At 43.0% G+C, this 23361-nt stretch overlaps 1 protein-coding gene across 1 annotated transcript in view; it reads left to right on the top strand.

The window, feature by feature from the left end:
• The window catches only part of CACNA1E (calcium voltage-gated channel subunit alpha1 E), a 1399715-nt gene that overhangs the window by 764979 nt on the left and 611375 nt on the right, over positions 1-23361 (top strand). The window contains exon 7 of the mRNA XM_085601759.1: positions 15026-15129. Within this exon, the coding sequence (XP_085457885.1) occupies positions 15026-15129 (104 nt within the window). The remainder of the gene's footprint in view (positions 1-15025; positions 15130-23361) is intronic.

Here is a 23361-nt window from a genome sequence, read left to right as displayed (position 1 = left end):
CCAAGGCCCACCACAAAGGAAACTCCACACAAGGTATTCTATAAAAATAGCCTTTGTATTATGCAAAACACATTAGATAACAACACACACTTTACAATGTGCCAACAGGCACGGGCAGAATTTACAAGGGATTATATGTACAGGGGACAGGGCCTCATGGACCACTGTCAGGAATTAGCACTTTTAGGTATTTAGCACTTAGCACCAAATATAAAATTACTGTAGCACAAAAATAACATATATAGCACGCAACCAGTAACTACTGGTAACAAGAAAGTACCACCTACGCAACCCTAACCACCTTAGGAGACTATCACGCAGGCCACTAGGACCTCACTAGCACCACCGGTACTAGGAGACAACAACCACCTAAGTATCACAATACCTGTAGGGGAAAACACACATTACACATGATGCATAAAACATTCAGAGGTGCAGAACATGGCACATGACGCATAAACTCATTCAGAGGTGCCGGGCAGGTAAACACATGATGCATAAAACATTCAGCGGTGTTCTGAAAGAAAACACATGATGCAGAAACTACATTCAGCAGTGTCATAAAAGGAAACACATGATGCATAAAACATTCAGAGGTGCAGGTAAGGAATCATTAGCGAGAACTCTCATGAGCCACCACCTGTGGCTGTTCCTAGGCCAACTGGCCTTGTCAGGGCTAAGACGCCCTGTGTCCGGTCAGGCTGCGCCAGCTGCGCAGACCAAAACGAGAAATGTCCCCCACCTAAACGTGGCAGCTGCCCACTAAGTGCTGGGCAGCTGTGGAACGAGCTCAGGCACCGGCGTGCCTCTGGAGCCCTCTCTGGGCTCTGCCAAAAAGAATGTCCCCCACTACGAGGGAGCCACGGGGCTCTGATCACCAGAAAGGCGCCCCCCTCGCTGAGCCTCAATCGGCTCGGTGGAAATACAATGCGCCTCGTTGGAGCCTCCACCGGCTCTGAGCACCAGACGATGCCCCCTCAATACATGCGCGGAGTCCCCCAGCCCTTTGTACTCACCGGGCTGCTCTCCGGGGACTCCCGCATCGTCTCCTATCTCGGCGGACGATGGACGCCGAGGCTTTCCTGCAACGCGGAGGGGCAGGCACCGACAATGTGCCTCGCGCCCCCTCCGCACCAGCTCCGGCCGCACTTCTCCTCTCTCTGCTCCGGGAAGCGCGGGGGTAGGCTCTCGTCCGCTTCCCTCCACCAACGTACGGCTTCGTTGTCCTCACGGCCAAAGGCACGCAAACAAGCGGGGTAGGCACCCGCTATGGCAATAACAGCACCGGGTGGGCACCGGCTTCCCGAATTAAAGCGCTCACAGCGCTATGACGCCAAACAGCGCGCCCAGCGCTATAAAGTCAAAAGAGCGCTCCCAGGCGCTTAGGAATAGCAAGTCCAGCCAAAAGTCTCTCAAGAGCAGGGGGGCAAAGACTGGGCCCAGGGCCAGCCCACAGGGCCCTCCAGCAGGGAGGCAGTCCCCAGTGGCGGTCTCTCCTGGCGCCCAGCAGCAGCAGGCCCCCCTCAAGTTGATCCTGCAAGAGAACAACAAATGTAAGGGGACACAGCCCCTTTTTATACAGTAAATCCTTTGTCTGCAAGGTGCAGGGAAGGAGCGAACCAGTTACAACTGGTCCCTGAGCACTTTGTTTTGCTCAGCCCCTCTCCCTATTTAGTGGACAGGCCAGGGTCATCAGACGCACCACAGGGGCCGGAGCCAGCATTGTGTGGGGAAAGCCCTGCCCTATTCAGGACCCAGGTGTACTCCTCCCCTGCCATCAATATGCTAACTCCCTATTCACCACTGGGCGACTCCTCCTGACTCTGGGGATTTCCCTAACCCATCACGTGACCTCCACCAGCCAATCACCAGACAAGCCACACATTTCATACTGCACACCGAAGTGCCCACTTCTAGAAGTGGCACTTCCACACTAGGTACATGCACGCCGCACACATCATCGCGCAGCATTCAATCACACGAGTCCGCACATACCAAACTCGGGCCTGCACACCCCACGCATCAGGAACTACCAGGACACATACATTCCCCCATGCATTCCTATGGGAGGGCAGGCCAACCTCACAACACGCACGCACTTTACCCTGGGACACAGCGGTAAAGTGCGCAGAAACCAAAAATCACCACACCAGGTCACCAAATAAAAAGCAAAAAGTTCCGGGGTGAACCTGCCAGAAGGGCCAGGTCCAACAGTATTTTTTTTATTTATTTAACATCACTTTACACTCATTGTTTTGCATATTTAAAGAGGGGCTTTTTCGCCTAGTTCCTCACCTTTTGTTTATCCAGCCAATGAAAGCATAAATAACTGGGGGGGGGAGAGGATAGGAAAGTCTTGTTGTGGTAGAGCTGCACAGGCATCTGCCACTTCTAATGCACGCATCTAAGCCAAATTGTGGTAGAAATGGACTATGGCTCTTTACCAAGTCTTCCCTTATGTTATTTCCTCTGATTAGCGATACCTTCATTTTTACCAGATTCTTTTTTTCCTTAAAATGTTTTCCTAGAAACTCTTATATTGGCTTTACCAGAGGTGAAGCATTGAAAGCCATGAATTTGCTTCATTTAGCTCTGCCGGTCATTCCGAGACACTTAGGGACATATTTATGAGCCCCTTGCTCCTCCAAAGTGATACATTTTGTGACACTCCAACAGCGCAAATGCGTGGCTTTGAGTGGCCTCATAGATATGGAGTAGGGCAAGGCAGCGCAAATTGCTGCGTTGCCTTACTTTGCACTCAGGTGGTGTTCTATGGGCCTTGCGGTGGGTTTTCCTACTCAACACCCATGGATTTTGACACTTTTCCAGATTTGCAAAAACATGTAAACCAGGGGACGCTCCAAAACCTTATGCCTCCCAAGATGAAGCATAAAGAGGAGAAATACCTTTATTTTCCCTTGTTTTTTCCTCTTTCTATGTGTAGAAAGAAGAAAACGCCTCTTAGGATTGTTTCTGTGCAGAAAGGTGTACCTTCCTGCATAAAAACAATCCTGCCAACAACACCATGGTGCAAGTGTGCATGCATTGGCTCTAGGCTGGTGAAACGATGCCAGGGCAGGTAAAAGGACAGGAATGTACGATATTGCATAAATACAGTGCAATCTTGCCCTTTCACTTTGACGTAGGGCAGCTGAGCAAGCTGGATTGCAGCACTGCCATATGCCAAAAACCCATAAATGAGGGCCTTAGATCCTGCTTTGATGTCACTTGAAGTCAGAGCAATCTCAACTAATGTACCCCTTCCCCCAATGATTGAAACGCTTGTGATTCTAGTGGCTGTGTTAATAACCCTTGACTTCTCCATTGTTTTGGGATTATTAACTTTCAGCATTTGCTTTTGCTTGCATGCGTTTTAGTTAAAGGGCACTAGCTCACCCCTAAAGTCCCAAATTAGCGTGGTACAGTGCACAACTTAAAATCAGTTTTAATACCAGTTCATCTTACATCTCCATTGCCTCTTGCTCACTGCTAATGTCTAAAGTACTCTGCCATCACTTGCACCCACAAAATATCTACTGTTTAAGGACAACCAGGTTCAAGACCAGTGTGTACGATGTGCCTTCATTCTGGACACACTTTAGTCAGTAGACAGCAGTTCTGGTGTCAATAATGTGACCGTAGTTGCCAAAGTTTCAGATTGCTCTGTGTGACATTTTCATAATTTCAGAGTAATTATGAGTGAAATTTCAACGACTTTGAGTGACACTTTCTCATGAGCAAAATCACGCAATTAAGATGAGGAAAACATATAAATATCAGAAATTACACCCATTTGAGCAATAAGAAACTCTAAGAAGATTTTAAAACTGCTGCAAAGCACGAGAAACGGAAGGAAGGGCACTAATCGCAGACAGACTTTGTGTCTGCAGTTCTCAGTAACAGAGGGCAGACAGGCACTGCCTCTTCTCAGAAAATGATCTCATTGATATGATCATTCATGCCTGAATGATAGCCTAAAAAGTAAATTTTATAGCATAGCAAGTGCAACTAGGGGATTATACCGTCACTCAGTCTGAGGCATATTCAGTTGCTAATGCAATAAGGTAAAAAAAAGAATGCTAGTTAGCGCCAGCATAAAACCCGGAGGTGTTCTGTTCTAAACAAGTGGTAGTTCAAATGAATACAAATTGCTGCTGGTAAGAAACTGATGTAAATCAGCAGCAGACGCACTGTGAGTGGTGCTGTCCCCCCAACCCCCGAGTAGAGCAGCAGTTGTCAGTCGTAGTCTAATTCACAACTGTACCAGTCTCCAGAATTTCTTCTATCTCTCTCGTTGCATCCTCCCTATTTTCATCCCTGTCATCTTTTCCTCTCTCTTTCTTTCTCCTCATCTTCCTATCTCTCCTTCCCAATCACTCTCTTTACAGCCTCTTTCCTACTTATCTGTCTGTCGCCCTCCCCATCCTCTATTTTAGCTCCACCTGCCCTCCCTCGTAGCACACAGTCTGTGAGTCCTACTCACGGGGTTAGAGCAGTGGGCTCCAAGAATTAGGGCCAGATGTACCATCATTGTATTTAGCACCTCGCAACTTGCGACAAATTGCGATTTGCAAATTGCAAGGCACTAAATCCAATGTACAACAGTGTCAGAGACACTGTTAGCGAATCCCAATGGGGTCGCAAATTGTGAGGCTCATCAATATTCATGAGCCACTCGCAATTTGCGACCCAATTGACATTGGCCAGCCTCACAGGGACGGTGGCCTGCTGGGGTCAGCAGACCACCATGTCTGTGACTGCTTTTTAATAGAGCAGTTTTTTTTTCAAATGCAATCCGTTTTTCTGAAAGGAAAACAGGATGCATTTAAAAAGAAAAATGATACGTTTTTGTTTCATTTTTTAAGGGCAGGCAGCGGTCCCTGGGAAAAAAATGGTCGCACATCTGGCCCTTAGTCCTTTGTTCTTTTATCTGTTCCTTTATCTTCCTCTTCTCATCTCTCTCCTCTCTTTATATACTTCTGTCTTTTTCTCTGATTCTCCCCACCCTCTTCTATTTGCTCTTCTCTCCTTCCACTCCCGCCTGGAAACTATCTATGACCTGCAGTCCCTGCTTCTGAGCACTGCTGTCAAACACAAGGGAAGGACCAGATCCTGAGAAGGGGAGAGCAGGGGTAAAAAATCATTGCACTGCAGAGTGCTGTCTGAGCCAATGGAAAGCCGAGCTCACTGCCGCCATCCAAGGCGTGGACAGGGAATTAAAGTGCGAGTGGCTTGGCTTCCTATGACTGGGTACTATAGAAGTGTAAAGTGAGCCCAGCTTGGTGGCTCATGTGTAGATCATGATTTCTCACCAGCACGAGCTGATGGCATACAGAGGCCAGCACGAGGGGAAAGGATGTTGTCGTGACCTTCTTGAGCTGTAACCTTCAGAGTTGTTATTTTTTTGTAGTTGTATATGGCACAAACTCGACCTGAAGGTACTGGGGTGGTTTACAGTAGCACCAGTGACACACTGCATTGTTTGTTGACCACAGGGAGATTAAGTGATTCGCCCAGAATCACAGGATGTTGAGCTCACACAACTCCAACTGGAGTCCGCAGCTCCAAAGTCCGAAGAGCTGGCCATTGCACCACGTCCTCAGCAGTTAATTAAAACAATGTTTGAGGATGCGAAAAAGCTACACTTCGCTTTTTAAAATGTTTTCCTTGTAGTAATACCAAGTTTATTTCCTCGCAATCCAGTTTACCTTGGGGCGGAGAGCAGTGGCGCGCTCAATATGGCGTCTTGGCAGTTCAAGCAGGCTACAGGGAAGGCCTGGCTCGGCTGCTCTCAGCTGAGAGGATTCACTTGAACGATAGTGATGACTCCGAGTCACTGGGGTGGTCTGTAGCTCCTTTTGCAGTCTGGTGGCCACTGGCAGGTCGTCTGTACTGGAGGAAGGGAAGGGCATGAAGTACTCTCTCTGTGTTGAGACCTGGGAGATGCTCGGACATCCATCCGTGTTGAAGTCAAGATTTATAATTTGGAGGGGAGGGGGGTTGGGGAGGGGCCAGGTAGGTGCGTGGCAACCATTGATGAGGGCTGCCTGATGAGGGCTGTCTTTAACCCAAAGACTGTCTGTTACCTCTAACAGTAACAAACAAAGAGAACTGACAGGTGTTAGCCTCAGCAAAACTCTTTGGACACAGTTCAACCCTCGGCCTGATCTAGTCAGCTGTTTTAGCCTTTAATTTGCATGAGGATATTAACCATTGCGGTGATGCGGGGACATTACCGAAAAGGTGTGACCCTACCACGAGATGCGTGGCACTGGCAGGGTTGATAATGTGGAGGCTGTTGTGAAAAATAGTGCTTGCAAAGCCCACTAGGCCTGCAAAAAGCTGCGGGTGGAGGGCGCCAATCTGCAGTCTGGTCATCTGACAGTGATGATCAACCCTTTCAGCGTAGAAGCTGTGCACGGGTGCAAGCGTGGTTTGCTCCTGCAGACGTCTGGCATCTGACGTCTGAGGCGACAGCGACGATGCAGTGAGGCAAGGCCAAAGAGAACTTGACATCCTGTCCGACAGCTTAGAAGGACGAAGGTATTTTTGGAAGTCAGATTGCTTGGGTACGGTCAGTTTAATAACCGCCCATCCAGTTTGATGCAGTATTCTTCAAACTGATTTCAGAATGACAGCAGTGACAAAAACAATGTTGAATGCTACAGAAAGATCAAATAGGATGAGAGCAGAGTAACCTTCTTCATCCAAGAGAATAGGACGACTTTTTGTAAAAGAAAAAAAACATCTCTGTTATGCTGTGCAAATTTGAACCCTAACCAACAGAAACAATCACATAAAAGTCATTAAATTAAAGTACTTGTAGAGCACGTAAAGTTCACTACGCAAGAATAAGTAAAATGCTAATGCATTATATTGGTGACATTTTCGTATTCGTTATTGTTAATCAATCATATATTACCAGAGCATTTTGTTAAATTTAGGAAATTGTTTTTTATTATTAACGTGTAACACAGGCCTATATGATAATCAATATTTTTGTTGTTTATTTATTTTTTCTTTCTGTATTTGTAAGAAAACCACTGAAGTATGATATGATGTTTGTGTTTTCAATAAAATCTTTTTTTTAACGATGTAACACAAGCAAGTGGAAAGGGCTGAACCGTGAATAATGTCCCTGTCATTTTAGTTATCAGGGAGTGCAGGGATTCCGTCATGTTTTTTGATGACCGCAGAATTATTGCAGAAGGTCTTTCCTTGTCATGTCTATACAGAATAAAGTAAAGACGATTAAGGATGGTATGAGTTTTGTACCGCCTACTGTACTTATTGTTAGCAATCATATGCATTAACAGTTTTTAGAATTGTTGTAGTGAATTTAAAACATTGTGTTTTCTATTTCACATTGGAAGATTTGTTGACCACTGCACAAAGAAGAAAGGCAAGGAAGAAATCTATGTGCATTGGTTTATGAATAGCATTGTGTACTAAGTTAGTAGTTAGTACTATTGTAGCACTAAACCTACTACAAAATGCAGTTTGTAAATATGCCTACCGGATGCTAATTTGGAAACCCAAATTTAGTTTTTAATATGTGCAAGGAATTTTTAGGGCCTCAATAGAATTGAACATGTATAAGTGGTATGGGGCCCGGGGGATTAGAGCGAGCCTGATTCAATTCATAAGAGACTTTGATACCTTATTCATGGTTGAACAAACTGTCATGGCCTTATGTTGAGCATCTGACTTTTAAGTTTTAAGTTTAGAAAGCTTTATTGAATATAATAAACCAAGTAAAACATCAATACAAAAGAGAATCATTAGGCAGTGAGATCAAACAATAAAAACAATTGAACTCTTACAAAATTTAAAGAATGCCATAAAGGAAATAGGGAATATACTAAGGGAAAAAGCTTTTTAAAGGTATTATGTTTAATATGCAGGAGGGGCAAGAGGAAGACAAGAAAAGAGGGAAGGGGAGGGAGGGGGGAAAAGCAATCAATATACAGAGTAAAATATCTTATAATTAACATAAGCTAGTAAATGTATCTATAATAAAAAATTAAGTAGTGGCTATAGATGAACACGGCTACAGAAACAAGATATTCAAGGGACAATTTGAGAGAGAAAATTGGTTAAAGGCAACCATAACAAATCTTTTTTGATCAAAAGAGGTACAGTGGTAGCAAAAGCACGATCAAGCCTATGATGATGGCACAATAAGTTCCACCAAGCGTTATATGAAATCTTTGAAGTGTCTTTCCAATTAGTAGTAATTATCTGTAAAGAAATGGCTATATACAAATCTATAAATTTGCGTACATTACAATGAACATTCCATATAGGTGAAGCACCACCCAGAAAGATATGGACAATCTCAAAGGAGTGGTCAGTAGCTAATATTTAATTTTAACTAAATACGAGACCAAAGGGATTTAACTAACGGGCAATGAAAGAACATGTGAAAAAAATCACTATCAGCCTGAGAGCAAGAACAGCATTTTTTGGAATCAGACAATTTGAAATTATGTAAATCGGAAGGGGTAAAAAAAAGTCTATTGTAAAAAAAGTACAAAGTCTGTGTAGTACTAGCAGAGCGGGAAACAGTGTGCAACTTTGACCATAAGGAATTCCAAACCTGAAGGGGAAACTCTTGAGCTAGATCCTTTTCCCAAGAGAGTTTAAGTTTAGATTTGGTTCTTTCAGCAGAGGGACGAGAAAGTAGTTTATAGATAGCAGCAGCTTTGAGAGGAATAGAGAAATCTGGTAACGGGGGAAGGGTTGTTTCAGTAGTGGGCAGAGAAGCATTTTGAGAGATAATGAAGGCTAAGGAATTTTTAATCAAGGGATACTGAGAGGAGTATGCGTTGGAAAGGTGAAAGGAGTCGCGAATGTCAGAGTAGTCTTGCAAGGAATTATTAGCAAGTAAATGATCATAGGTAATAATACCTTTATCAATCCATTCTTTCCAAAAACGTGCTCTGCGATTTATCTTTAAGGATTTGTTATACCAAATTGGAGTTAAGGAATGAAACTCTGACTGCGAGAGGGAGGAGCGAAACACTGAGAGAGCAAGTGCTTTGGAATGCTTAAAGATAGGGGTGAGAAAACGCAGAGGAGTTTGAGATAAGCGAGTAGCCGTAATGAAGGAGAAAGGTGAAAGTTGCGCAAGTTCTATTGAGCTCCAGGCTGTTAGGGGAGAATCAGACAAATCAGATAAAAAAGGCCAAATTTGTTTTAAAGTAAAAGCAGAATGAAAGCGAACAAGGTTGGGAAAGTTGACTCCACCCGATTCTTTGGGTTTTTGAAGACGAGGAAGAGAGATCCTAGCTTTGCGTTTATTCCATAAGAATGTGGTGAAGATACGATTTATTGTTTTAAAAAAATAGAGTGGAAAGGAAATTGGAAGCATTGAAAGATAAAAATTAACAATAGGAAGAAGCATCATTTTGATAGTGGCTAGGCTCCCCCACCAGGATAAGAAAAGGTGAGACCAATTATCTATAAGGGAAGAGAGCATTTTTTAACTATATCTTTCTAATTAAGCTTAATGGTTTCTCTAATAGTGTTAGCGTAGAGAATACCTAAGCATTTAATATTACCAGAATTCCATTCGAAGCCAGAGCCCTGAAACATGTGAGGAAGGCAAAATTTGTTAAGGGGTAGAACCTCAGATTTGTCTATATTAAGTTTATAACCAGAAACCAGAGAGTATTCTTGTAACAAGGAAAAGAGTGAAGGTAAAGAAGTGGTCGGATTAGAGATATAAAGTAAAATATCATCTGCATAAGCAGTAAGCTTAATATCAATGTTCTGAAATATAAAGCCAGTATATGATGGTGAACGTCGAATTTTTTCTAGAAAGGGTTCTAACGCAAGAATAAAAAGAAGAGGGGAGAGAGGACAACCTTGTCTGGTGCCTCTATGCAGAGATAAATAATGAGATTGAAAACCATTAACACAGATAGAAGTAGAGGGAGCAGTGTATAACAATTGAATATATTGAATAATGGAAGGGCTAAAGCCATGCCACCTCAGCGCACCAAACATAAAATCCCAGCACACTCTGTTGAATGCTTTCTCAGCATCCAATGTAATAGCGGCGACTGGGGAATCTATCTTTGAGGCAAGGTGAATGATGTTAAGGAAAGTTCTTGAATTGTCAGTAATGGACCTGCCTTTAACAAACCCAGATTGATAAATGTTAATAAGGTTAGGAATGATTTTATTAATAAGAGAGGCCAGAATTTTACCATCAATTTTACAGTCTGTGTTAATTAAACAAATAGGTCGATAGTTTTTACAAAGGGAGGTATCTTTATCTTTTTTAGGGATCAAACGTAACATTGCCTGTGTAAAGGAACCTTTGGATTCTCCTTGGGCAAGAAAATAAGTAATCAAAGAAAATAAATGCGGTAAAAGGATATCCTTAAAGTGCAGATAGAAACGAACCGTAAACCCATCTGGGCCAGGTGTTTTATCTTAATGAAGAAGAGTAATAGCATTAAGTATTTCTTTTTCTGAGAGGGAGACATCTAGGGAAGAAAGATCAGTAAAACTATCAGAGGACCTGGGAATAGACTGAAAGAAAGAGTCAGTTTGAGCCTGAGAGGGAACGGATTCTGGAGTATAAAGGGAAGAATAGTATTGAACAAAACAGTCAAGGATTTTGTCGTCAGTTTATTGATGATTCCCATGTGAATCAATAATGGTTATTATTCTGGATTTTTGTTTTTTAATTTTGAGATAGTTAGCGAGAGATTTGCCAGCTTTATTACGTCCCCCGTACATTTTGGCATGGAAATTGAGAAGGTTATTACATGCAGGGTCCCAAGAGTGTTTGTCATATTGCATTTTTGCTTTAATGAGAGAGGAGAGTGTTTCTGAGGAACTCTTGGTGAAGTAAAGATGCTCCAGGTCTTTAATTTGTTTAAGAATTTGAGCTGACTTTGATAGGGCTTTATTCCTCTTCCGGGATACAAAGTCAATAATAAATCCTCTGGCAGTAGCCTTGAAAGCATCCCAAATAAAATGAAATTGAGAAGTAGAATGAAGATTATTTGTGAAGAAATCCTCTGCAAAGAGCTTAAATTGTTCAGTAAACTGTGAATCTAGGAGGAGCGAGTTATTAAAGCGCCAGCGCCGAGAAGTTTGAGTAGGTGAGGGGAAATCCATGTCAATTATAACAGGGGTATGGTCGGATATAAGAATAGAACCTATTTCTGAATTAGTCATAAATTGAAGGGCATGTTGGTTAAGAAAAATATAATCAATACGGGAGTGTGATGCATGTACTGGAGAGAAAAAGGAAAATTCTAAAGTGTCAGGGTGAGAAAGTCTCCATGAATCTATAAGACCTCTAGAAGAGATGGCCTTAAAAAGGACTTTTGCATCTTATTAGGTACGTATCTGGTGAGTGACTTACGATCTAGAAAGGGATCCATAAGTTGATTACAATCACCACCCACAATTAAATCATCAGTCGCACGAGAAGAAAGAAGCATGGAAAAATCATTCCAGAAGGTTAATTCTACACCATTAGGGCCATAAACATTACAGAAGGAAAATTTTGTATTATTAACAGTAACATCTAAAAACAACCATCTACCACAATTATCATGGAGCTCATACTGTAACTGAACAGACAACGATTTATGAAACAGAATGATAACACCATTTTTGTTGTTCACTGCCGGAGAGCAAAAGGCCTCCCCAACCCATTGTTTACGTAGTGAAGACAAATCTTGTGAATTAAGGTGAGTTTCTTGTAACAGTGCAACATGACATTTCAGTCTTGCTAAATGAGATAAAACACGTTGTTTTTTAACAGGATTTCGAATACCTTTAACATTCCAGGAAATAACGCGAAGACCGTTCATTTCTGAAAGTGAAGTAGGAGTAAGCAAAAGGAGGTAGAGAATTTAAAACAGAGTGGAAAAAGAGAGAAAAGAATAAAAGAGATGTTGGATAAGTGTAAATGACAAAGGAGAGCCAAAAGCGAGGTGGCTAAAGCGTGTGTTCACCACGAAAATGGTGACAGAAATAAATAAGGAAAACAATGGAGAACCATAAGCAGAAATAGGAAAGAGGAAAATATAGAGTGGGGTAGGTATTGTAAATGTTGCCAAGAAAGTAGAGATGAAAGGGATAAAAAGGAAAGGAGGGGCGAACAGAAGGTCGAAAAAAGGAGAAGAAAGGGAGAAGAAAGGGGAAAGAGTAAAAAGGAGGATAAGGGGGAACAGAGTCCCCCAGAAAATAGCAAAAGGAGGATGGCAAAAAGCCAAAGGGCTTTAGCCATAAAGAACAATGGAACAAAAAACATTAATGTGGGAGGGGGGCAACGAAGAACAAGACAGCCGGACTAAGAAGAGACAGCTAAAGGAGCAGGTCGCCATAAAAAAAAGAGAACAAAAAAAAACTGTGAAGTGAAAGTCCACGACTAAAGGCAACCAAATAGGACAAATGAAGGAACTTACAAAACATCTAGAGAAAAGAAAACAGCAGCGGGATGGAACGCACAGTGTAAACAACAGGACGATATGAAAGGTGACCTTGACAACAACACCGCTAGGGGAAGACCTGCAAGACAAAGAAGGAGTGAACAAAGGAAACATAAGAGCTATACTATACATATTAGAATAAAATTAGAACAAGACTTAATACTCAGAAATTAACAAAACAGTTGGGGATTGCTCAATTCCATGAGTTCTCCTTTGTGAGTATGAATGAACTTCTTCAGGTCTGCAGGATCTTCAAAACTAAAAGTTCTGTCTTTATAGGTCACTTTGAAAAAACAAGGATGTATTAAACCATAGCGTGCATTCATGGATCTCAGTGCAGGTCTTAGGTCCAAAAATTCCTTCCGACCAGAAGCAGTAGGTTTAGATACATCCTGAGTGAAAAAAACTTTATGGCCAGACCAAATCATTTGCTTATGTTGCTTAGCAGCTTGGAGAATCGTCATGAGGTCTTAGTATAGAAGGAAATAGGCAATGATTCCCCGAGGTTTAGATGTAGGAGATGTATTCTTTGGCCCCAGACGATGGGCACGTTGTATGTTGAAATGTGACGATTTTGGGAGGCCAACAATTTGAAGAACTTGAGTTTTCAAGAATTGGATCCTATCCGACCCTTCAGAACCCTCCGGAATACCATAAATGCGAAGATTGTTGCGCCTATTGCGATTTTCTAAATCTTCTGTAACCCTTTTAAGCTGGCTGATTTCCTTGGTGAGTGTCAACTCTGGCGACCACATCCTGAGCATCACTGATCCTCTGCTCTACATCAGAAAGTCTCGTATCGAGGCTAGACCATTTGTCGTCCAGCCTCTGAAGTGTAGTAACAGTGTCTCTCATAAAGGGATGGATAAGATGCAGCTCCTCCATGATGTCCTCGAGAGTAAGAGGCAACAGAGATTTATTTGGGGAGGGTGGATCTTTTTTGGTACGTTTGACAGAAGAGGCATTAGTATCTTTATGCCCCCCTGACGGGCCTCCGTGAGATTTACTTGAATGTGCGGTATCCATACTGAAGGTGTCGCAGCAGATAATGACTAAAGATGGCAAACCAAGACAGCAGGCTGAACAGCAATAGCGTTAATGCAGCAGTGGTAAGAGGAAGTGAGGCGCAAAAAGTGACAATTCCCCAACACAGCACAGCGATAGATAGCGTTGAAATATGGGGCACTGGAAACGTGCCTCAGGGAGACAACAAGTTGTCAATGAGAGCAGAACAAAGGAATCGTCGACACCAGCAGCGCCGGAATGACCGTATAATAGGGAATGAGAGTATACTATTGGAGCAAACTGGGGACATCATTTGGTGAGTGCACGCAATAGACTCCTCTCAATAGCTGTTTGGGAGTTTGATACTAGAAAATACAGTAGAGGCACTGAAGGAATCCAAAAGTGAACAAAAACCACAAAGAAAAAATGGCGTGACATGAAAAAGACATCCCCCTCTTTAGTAGCGTTTAATTGCAGTAGGGAGTGAGCCCAAAAAACATCATTGCAGCAGGAGGGGAAAAAAAACGCTGCATAGAAGGCAAAATGGCGGCCACTTTCTGAGGGAAACCGAATTCAATGAGTAAAATGACAAAAGGACTGCCTTTCAGTCTAAAAACTTGCCAAGTTAAGCATTCCGACGTCGAAATCCATCATTTTTGCCGAAGTTCCGCTGCCCAAACGAAATTCCTTCGTGACGAGCCGGCTCGACCGAGCGGAGCTCTTCACGTGGCGGCCATCTTGTTTCGCCGTTCCCCCTCTTTAGTAGCGTTTAATTGCAGTAGGGAGTGAGCCCAAAAAACATCATTGCAGCAGGAGGGGAAAAAAAACGCTGCATAGAAGGCAAAATGGCGGCCACTTTCTGAGGGAAACCGAATTCAATGAGTAAAATGACAAAAGGACTGCCTTTCAGTCTAAAAACTTGCCAAGTTAAGCATTCCGACGTCGAAATCCATCATTTTTGCCGAAGTTCCGCTGCCCAAACGAAATTCCTTCGTGACGAGCCGGCTCGACCGAGCGGAGCTCTTCACGTGGCGGCCATCTTGTTTCGCCGTGCCGCGCGCTCCTCAGCATCTCACTTTTAATGTAGATGAAAATAGAAAGTGAAGATGTTACAACTAGGTATGTGAGACCTAAAGGGTCAACCAGATAAAAGAGGACGGAAGGTTGTCTGTTTAGTTTGCCTGAGCTAACAAATGTCTTTGATTCACTGTTAAGAACTTACAAGTCTTATGATTGGGTCCCAGAGACAAGCTGATTTTGGTTACTGCAAAGAGGCTGCTAAAGACATTGCACTGTCATGTACACAGAGCATTGAACCTTTTTGTTGAGTTTTAATGACTTTGCTACCTTTGTTGAATGTCTTCTAGTTGCTCAAGAGGCTCTTTCTGGGACTGTGTGATGGATTTTAGCGATGTTGGTAGATACTGTGGGCATGTATTGAAGGCCAGAATGGAATATGAACTTCTTGTTGTCTTGTTCTAGTATGATATTTCTCTGTCCTGTGTGGAGATAATGAAGTAAAAACTCAACTTATGTTTCCCTTTCTTTCTTCCTAATAGACCAATGATGCCTTAGGAGCCACATGGAACTGGCTTTACTTCATCCCTCTCATCATCATCGGATCATTTTTTGTCCTCAATCTCGTTCTGGGAGTGCTGTCTGGGTAAGCAGAGTCTCAAAATCTTAATATGTAATGTGAATTTCTAATGCTGGTAATCACGTCTTTGTTACACAGTATAACTCAATATGTTGGGAATGCCTTTCTCTGGAAAGTGGGCCAATACGCAATGGTTCAGATCCTATGTCCTCTATGTAGTCTCTGGCTACATGAGAGCTTATCCTGCATCAATTCACATAATCTTATTATTGATCAACTCCAGTGTATCAGTTGAAAACGCCGTCTCAGATCCCTTTCACTTCTTGATCGGCATCTAAGGATTATCTCTGAGAAGTATGATGTGCCTCTATGTTTATTACCCTCTGCCATGGTGTAAGGCTCCTTATGCATCCATTCCTTGGTCCATCTAAAAGGAGTCTGGTGGATACTCCTGTGGATGAGAAGAGGAGGAAGTGAATGACTGTGAACATTTCTAAAGCACACACATCATATACCCGTCTTTCAATGCAGTGGGTATCCGGATCAAGGCCAGGTGCTTTCTACATTCATGTCACCTTTGATTCTTGTTTTCCTTTTCTAATTAAAGAAGTATCCCCTGAAGGGAAATCTCGATTCTTCAATTTACTCACCTCTTCTTTGAGGGATTATCTCTGCTGCCTAGGAATGGCTTGTGGTCTTCATGCTTTATTCAATACTTGACCTTGTTTTAGAGGGATCTTCTCCCTCAGGTAAAAGGAATATGCAGTCAGTTCAGTTCAGTTCAGTTCAAATAACTTTATTCGATTCACTTGAATCATAAAAGTGGTCCATACATACATAAAACAATTTAATAAAACATTTTTAAGATCTTCTACACAAAAGTTGGGGTGAGTTCATATCAAAATTCTCAATTTTAAAAACAGAATTTTTGATAAAGTGCATCATTCCATCAAGATAATTCTCCGGTAACAATTCATACCTTTTCCTAATTGACAATGCCATTCCAATGAAGTTGAGCACAGCACTACAAATTACAATATTAGACAAAGAGGGAAATTGTTAAAACCTTCTCAATAAGAACAGGGGCGCATTTCCTTTAAAAGGGGCTTAAGAAAATGTACCCTAATATCTTTGTAAAGTGTGCAAAATAGCATAAGATGCATAGTACTTTGTTGGGCCCGGTTATTACAAGGACAGGGAGTTAGCCTCTCACACCAACTCACCTGTTTAGGAAAAGCCACAAGAAAGTGCAAAGTAGAAAGACGAAACCTAGTCGAAAGGAAGCAAGCTTGAGTTTGTATAGTAAAAGACAAATAAAATTGCTGGTGAAGTAGCAACCCATCAATAAAAACATAATTTTCCCGGTTAGAAATGGTTATTTCATTATAATAAGCATTTTTTATAATGGATTTCATATTAGGTTGTATACCATCCAGATTATCATAGTAGTGACCCAAGCCGATCCTATAAAACGTATTCTTGACACAACAAAGCCAAGGAATAGACAGGGCCTTATCCAAATTCATACAGTTGCTAATGATTGCTCTTGAAAATAGTAACTCTTCCGAAGTCCATACCTTTCCCCATAAGATCAATGGGGCAATATTTATTCTATCTCTGACATAGTCTAAGCCCACTTCAGAGTGACAAAATTTGGTAGAAGAGCTAGTTGGAATCATCAATAATCTTTTCAAGAACTTATTTTCAAAAATTTGTATCTGGCTGCTTCGTTGATGACCCCATACTCCTGCCCCATATGTTGCTACCGAGAGACACTTTGATTTATATAAAGTCAGCAATTCTGCCACTGGCTTATGTCCCAGTTTGGACGCAAAACGAAACAGCTCCTCTATAATTCTACTAGTGTGTTGTACCCTGGTTACAATCAAATGGTCCCAATTTAATTTGTTATTAAAACATTACCCAGGTATGTAAAATTGGGTACCTTGTCAATGATCTTTTCATTTACCACAAATGTTCGTGTTTTAGTCTGCTTGGGGCCACATACCATGACAAATGATTTGCTAAAATTTACTTTCAAGTCCAAACCCATCATAAACTTAGTGAAAGCAATCCACGCTTTTTGAAGGCTATTGGCCGTTAGGGCCATCAAAACTGTGTCATCGGCATATGACAATAAGGGGATCAGCTGCCCTCCTATACTGGGATAATCCAGGTGCTGGTCTAATAAAAACTTCTCCACCCCATTTGTGTATAAAAGAAATAAAAAAGGAGCCAGGATGCAGCCCTGTCGAACTCCTTCTGTTGAGACAATGGGCCTAGTCGTCTCTCCTCCTGGGCCGTAGCGGATAGAGACAGTGCTTGACGCATGCAGCCTGCGTAACAGGGTAATAAGAGCTTCCTCAAAGCCCATTTTCTCCATAAGTGTCCATAACTTACCCCGACTCACTGTGTCAAATGCGCTGGATAAGTCCATGAAGGCAGGTGGATCGAACCTCCCCTAGCCTTCATATACTTACCCATGACTAAAGAGAGATTTAGACACTGTTCACTTGTCCCCCTTCCCTTCCTAAAACCGTATTGAGTAGGGGACATTAGACCGATATCATCAGCCCATGATTCCAAACGAGCCAGGATTACCCTACCCAGGACCTTGCATGTAGCATCAATTAAGGAAATGGGGCTATAGCACACAGGGTCATGCCTGCTACCCTTCTTGTATATTGGTACCACCACTGCCTCTTTCCACGAACTAGGGATATGGCCCACTATTACTGTTTTAAAACATTTACCAACAATGGTGCCCATAGTTGTAAATTACGTTTGAACAAATCAAGTGGCACCCCATCTGGACCTGGTGCCTTTGAGGGGATGCCCTTTGTCAGAGCCTCTTCGACCCCACCAAGAGAAATAGATAAGCTAAGTTGGTTCGCAGTTTCCAAGTTGATTACTATTTTATCTCTTTGATCATGTGGTAGTAGGCCTTTTGGGTTAAATATATTTGAGAAATGTAGCTCCCAAGCTTCGCCAGTTATTGTTGATTCAATGCTCCTTACATCATTTGTGAAGAGGGGGCGATTTACAACTTCCCAAAAACCCTTGGAATCATTGAGAGCGCTAGCTCTCTCAAGATCGTCCCAAGCACGTTTTCTAAGTTCATCCTTTCTATGTCTAATTAAGTTTTTATAGGTTTGTCTCACTATCATTATTAGTGCCCTATCACGGGGGGCTATATGCAGGGCCTCTTTAAGATCTTTTTGTGCTCTAGAGCACTCTGCATTAAGCCATCTAGTTTCTTGAGGAGCCTTTCTTTTTACTGTTTTTGTTAGATTGTTTGCCACATCTTTACAATTTTTTTCAAAACACTCTATAACCTCCTCCGCAGAAGAGTCATCAGATAAGCATATCAGAATTTGACTGAGGTTTGATGTGACAATCTCCCTCTCAAATCTAGGTGCATTTATTTTGCTCCATTTTAGTCTAACCCCCTGATTTTGATTATATATTAAAGGAATTCCATCACTATCACCCTTGGAAGCCATTACCTCCACCTGGCAATAAGGGGATAGTGGTCACTAACAGGATTAGGTTCTACCACAAAACTGTCTACCAGATGAGCAAATGTTCTGGATATTAGTACTCACCCAACCCCCTCCCACGAATGTGGGGTACTGTATATGTGGCTTTCCAACCAGAGTATCTACGAAACATAGTTCGTTTACAACAATAATGGTATTTAACGCTTCGCCATGTAAAGAGTGTTTGAAATGGGCAAGTGGTTCGTTTTCAGTATCTAGAAGCCCACATACCGTTTGCGAACTATGCTGGCACAAAGTACAATTGAAATCTCCCAACCATATTATGCATAGAGGGAAATTTTTAATCACAGCCTTATCGATTTCCTCTTTGAGGGTATTAATAATCGCACAGTTGTTCTGGTCAAAAATATTATAGTTCAGGTTAATCAATAGTGTTGGGGCATCAATCAAATTCCTGATCATAATAATCTGATACCAGGGGGAGTCAGCTATATTCTCAGTCTTTACTGCTCCATATTTGACAGAAATCAGTGTCGCCAATCCTCCTTTCGCTCTCCCTGAGATAGATGGAGTTGCCTGGACATTAAATGAGCGGAACCCATCAATAATGACTTCCTCCCTACTCCATGTTTCCTGAATACAAATGACTTCGAATTTCTTCATATATTGTAGCCAAACCTCATCTGAAAGTCTGGGTCTAATACCCGCAATATTCCAATAAATAAGTCTCAGTGGACAATCATTTCGGCTGTGTCCCACTGCCCCTACCCCTTCTATCTTAAGAGTGGGTTGTGCTACTAGCATGAGGTTTGTGTCCTTATTGACCCTCCCTTCGCTGTCTGAATAAAGATGCAATGGGCAATTAGAGCTATCCTCTTGATCAGATAGATGAGTATGGTCCATAATGCCTTTTAATAAATTAGGGACTATCTCCGGTTCATTGTTTATGATGTCCATCTTCCCTAAATCACTCAAGTGTGGAGCCAGTCAATCAATATCTCCCAAACCCCTCAATGCCTCATAGCGGTCTGGGTGATACCAGGGAGGATGCACAGGATAATGACTATCTATTCTAGGTATATCTTTATCTACAACAGGCCACAACATTTTAAGTGGCTGGTAAAAAAAAAACCAGCGGTAAAACAGACACCCCCCTTTAACATGCGGACCAGGTATTTGCCCTTTCTAGAATTGTCTTAACTAGACGTGGATTTCTATATGTTAAGGCGATACAATCGCCTGCGAATTTCTTAGTGGATATCCCCACCTACCTAATTCGATGTGCCATTTTGAATTCCACAAATAACTCCTCTTCTATGCCCATCCTCCCCCTCAGAAAATGTAATGCCTTGTTCCTCAATGCAGACCAGTGCTCTGGTTCACTTGAAGACAGTGGGGGGACATTAGCTAAGATTATAGTATAAGGAGTTGCTTCAGGTGGTAAATGTAAGTTAGTATGTGGGCCCTCTGAAGTTCTTTGATCATGCAGCCTACCTTCCGTGATACTTGAGGTCTGGGGTCTCTCTCTGTAGGGGTGGGAGTCGTTTTCACCATGTGTGTTCTGGGTATTCGTTGGCATTATGTTGTTAACCCTAGAAGAGTACCCATCGCTATTTGATGCTAATCCTGGATCACTTGTACATTGTAAGTGAATCTGTTTTTTACTTCTATCACATGATTTGTTTTTGTCTAAAATCCTATTTTTAATAGTGCCCTCTGCCCCGTGAGATGTTACCACATTTAGGTTACAACTTATCACTGGTTTTTCTAAATTCAATAACCTATCCTCAATATTGTTTAGCCTTTGTAACAATGGATCTAAAAGGGTCGCAACCGTTGTTTCCAATTTTTTCCAGAAATCATCCTCTGTTGGGAACCCACCCCCTCCCGAAGCTACTTCAGCGCAGGATTGAGCAGATGCCTGATTATGTTCTAAATGTCCATTAGGTTTATTCCTACGCCCTAAAGACTTGGGCAGAAGAGAGTTTTGTTTGTTCCCAGTTTGTCCCTTTCTTTTCTTAGGTGGTGGTGCAAGACTATTCGCATGATTAGTTTTAGCTTTAGCTTTTTGGCCCCGAGTGACAACATTTAGGCTGGTTGTGTTTTTCAGGATCATCTATATTAACACAAGTATCAGGAACGTTAATAGTTTCAATCATTTCAAGGTCCGAACTTGTTGAGCACAATGTGTTATTTTGAGGTATATTAGCTTCCAAGTTCAGTTGAGAGACTGGGGCAGTAGCAACAGAGATGATGGCTGCAGTTTGATTATCGATAATTTGCGGCTACAAAGATAGTCTTCGCTCAGTGAGTTCTATTTCATGAATGAGCGCTGACTCAGCCCTCAGCAAGAATGCATCTATGGTCCCAACTACTCCCTGGCTGTTTCTAGACTTAGGTCTACTCATTATGTCCTCACTTGAAGCAGAAGCAGAAACCTGGCTTTAAAAGGGGAAGATATTATGACAGTACCTTAATAGTTGAGCGTTCGTCTACTAGTTTTGCTCCAGGTCCAATGCCAAATGTCAGAGACGTGGCCCAGCCCGGCCTCCTTCAGTCTCTGACGGGCTCAGACGGGAGGCAATGGCGGCCCTTAAGCTCCGGCTGGCGCGGAAATGATGCCCGACTCCTGCCGCGATGCCCCCTGGACCCGGTAGTCCTCCTGCTGGTGTCTGCTGGTGTCTGACTGTGTGCCCCGTGGAGTGGGAGGCAGTGGCAGCCTTTAAGCGCCGGCTTTCGCGGAACTGATGCGCGGCTCCTGCCGCGATGCCCCCTGGTCACGGTAGTCCTCCTGCTGGTGTCTGACTGTGTGTCCCGCGGAGCGGGAGGCAATGGCGGCCTTTAAGCGCTGGCTGGCGCGGAACTGATGCGTGGCTCCTGCCGTGATGCCCCCTGGACCCGGTAGTCCTCCTGCTGGTGTCTGCTGGTATCTGACTGTGCGTCCATCCAACCAATGAGCAAATGTGCAACCCTGATGCTAATGACGGTGCTTGCTCCGGAGCTTGCCGCTTCCCCAAACGTTCTTGTCGCCACGTCCTCCTTAAAGCTGTCATGTATCCATATCCTGGAAAATACTCTCCACTGATGTGGGCCGCATTGTCCTGTGTACCGTCTTGCTGGTAGATGCTCACAAGCCTTTTGTTTGTTACACCGCTGAGGCCACACCAGACCTTCTAGGGTCAGTGATCTTGTCATCCACTGTCGCTGTCCAGCTAGCCACACGGGCCAAGCCTTCTCTTTCCCTCAGAGCTAATGAGTCGCACAAAGCTCTTCCGAGTCTGTCCCAAATGAAGCGTTGACCGGTACACAGCTACGATGACCAAAGGTATTAAATCCAAAGAAGTATGGGTCAACACATCACCTGGCAACAGCCTAGGACGTGAGGAACCGCTCTCTCCGTCGGTACCCCGGACCTCAAACAAGCTGTAACCGGAAGAATATGCAGTCCATAGAACTGCCTCTAAGAAATACATTGAATTTGCAGTCTTCATGCCTTACTCGGTGCTTGGCCTCTCTCTTAGAATAATTATCTCTTTGAGACTTGACAACCGTGCAGTTATCATTCCTTGCTCAGTCCAGACATTTCTAGAAAATAGATCTTCTCCTTTAGCCCTGCAAAAACCTTACTGGCATATTCAGTTCTTGAACTTTTATTTAGAGAAATAGTTCCTGTGACATGAGAGTACCATCAAATCTTGTGACTCTATACATTGTTAATCTCTCTGTATGGGCATCATCTCGGTGGGTAGGAGAGCGGTTCAGTTTCCACTGTCTAGGGGCACTTTAGGTTGGCATTTCTGTGTTTATTGCCATTCTGCCTACAATCTTAGTGCCAGTGTATTTTCCAAGTTCCCAGATTCTGCACCTACGGTACCTACCACAAGAATATAGTCTTAAGAGCTCAAACCGATTCTAGCTCAATCAAGTAATAATGTGGGGTTTATCAGTTTGCCTCTGCTGCTCTGCTCACCATCATGCATTTCCAATGTGACTCCAGGTCACATTTGTGCATTTTGGAAGGAATGCTTAGTTTCAAGTGCTCTCCATGCCACTGCAATCAAGCTATCCTGGCTGAAGAGGGGTGAAACCCCGAAACTGGTCCTAGGATGCTTGGTTCCAGTCCAGGGAGGACCTGGCTTGGCAGTTCGGGCTGGACTGTTCCCATGAGGCACAGTGTCAAGACTGATTTGCATATGGCTGGGTTCAAACTGGAATGGCGTAGTGGGCAAAAGAACGATGGATTTAGGCCAAGATCTCTGTACTGGGGTGAATGTATGACATTGTTCTGCATTCTGTCCATCAACTGTTGTTTTTGCATTAGTTTCAAGTGTGGTCATATTATTAGGTAAGGACTTGTGGATGGGTGTGCAAAAGCTGATCTCAGAACCTTCATTTTCCCTTTTTTTTGTGAGTTCACACCTATTCCTCTTGTGCAGACTTAGAGTCACAGAATTTCAGTACGTATGGAGTCCCGTCGTGCACACTAGCATGTAAAATGGGATTAGTGCTCCTCCCGCAAACAGGTTCCTCACCTTAAATATAACCCCACTTGTTTCTACGTATTGAGTGGTTGTTGCTTTGCATTCCCATGGATAATAATACCAATTTCAGGTGGATTTTAAGGGTAATATGGCACCCTCTGTTGGTGGCAGCTCAGGCATCCGCCTTAGTATTCTGTCCCCTAAAATTGTCCCTGCTTTTGCCTATGTCTCACACCACTTTCTCTTGTCACAGCTACTGTCTTGAGCTCTTTTGTACTATTCCTGCTCCTTCCTCCTCCTAAATGCGTGATTCTTAC

Source organism: Triturus cristatus, chromosome 4_2, assembly GCF_964204655.1.
Source record: "Triturus cristatus chromosome 4_2, aTriCri1.1, whole genome shotgun sequence".
NCBI lineage: Eukaryota > Metazoa > Chordata > Amphibia > Caudata > Salamandridae > Triturus > Triturus cristatus.
The sequence above is the reverse complement of the archived record's forward strand: the minus strand, read 5'-3'. Positions and strand labels throughout refer to the sequence as shown.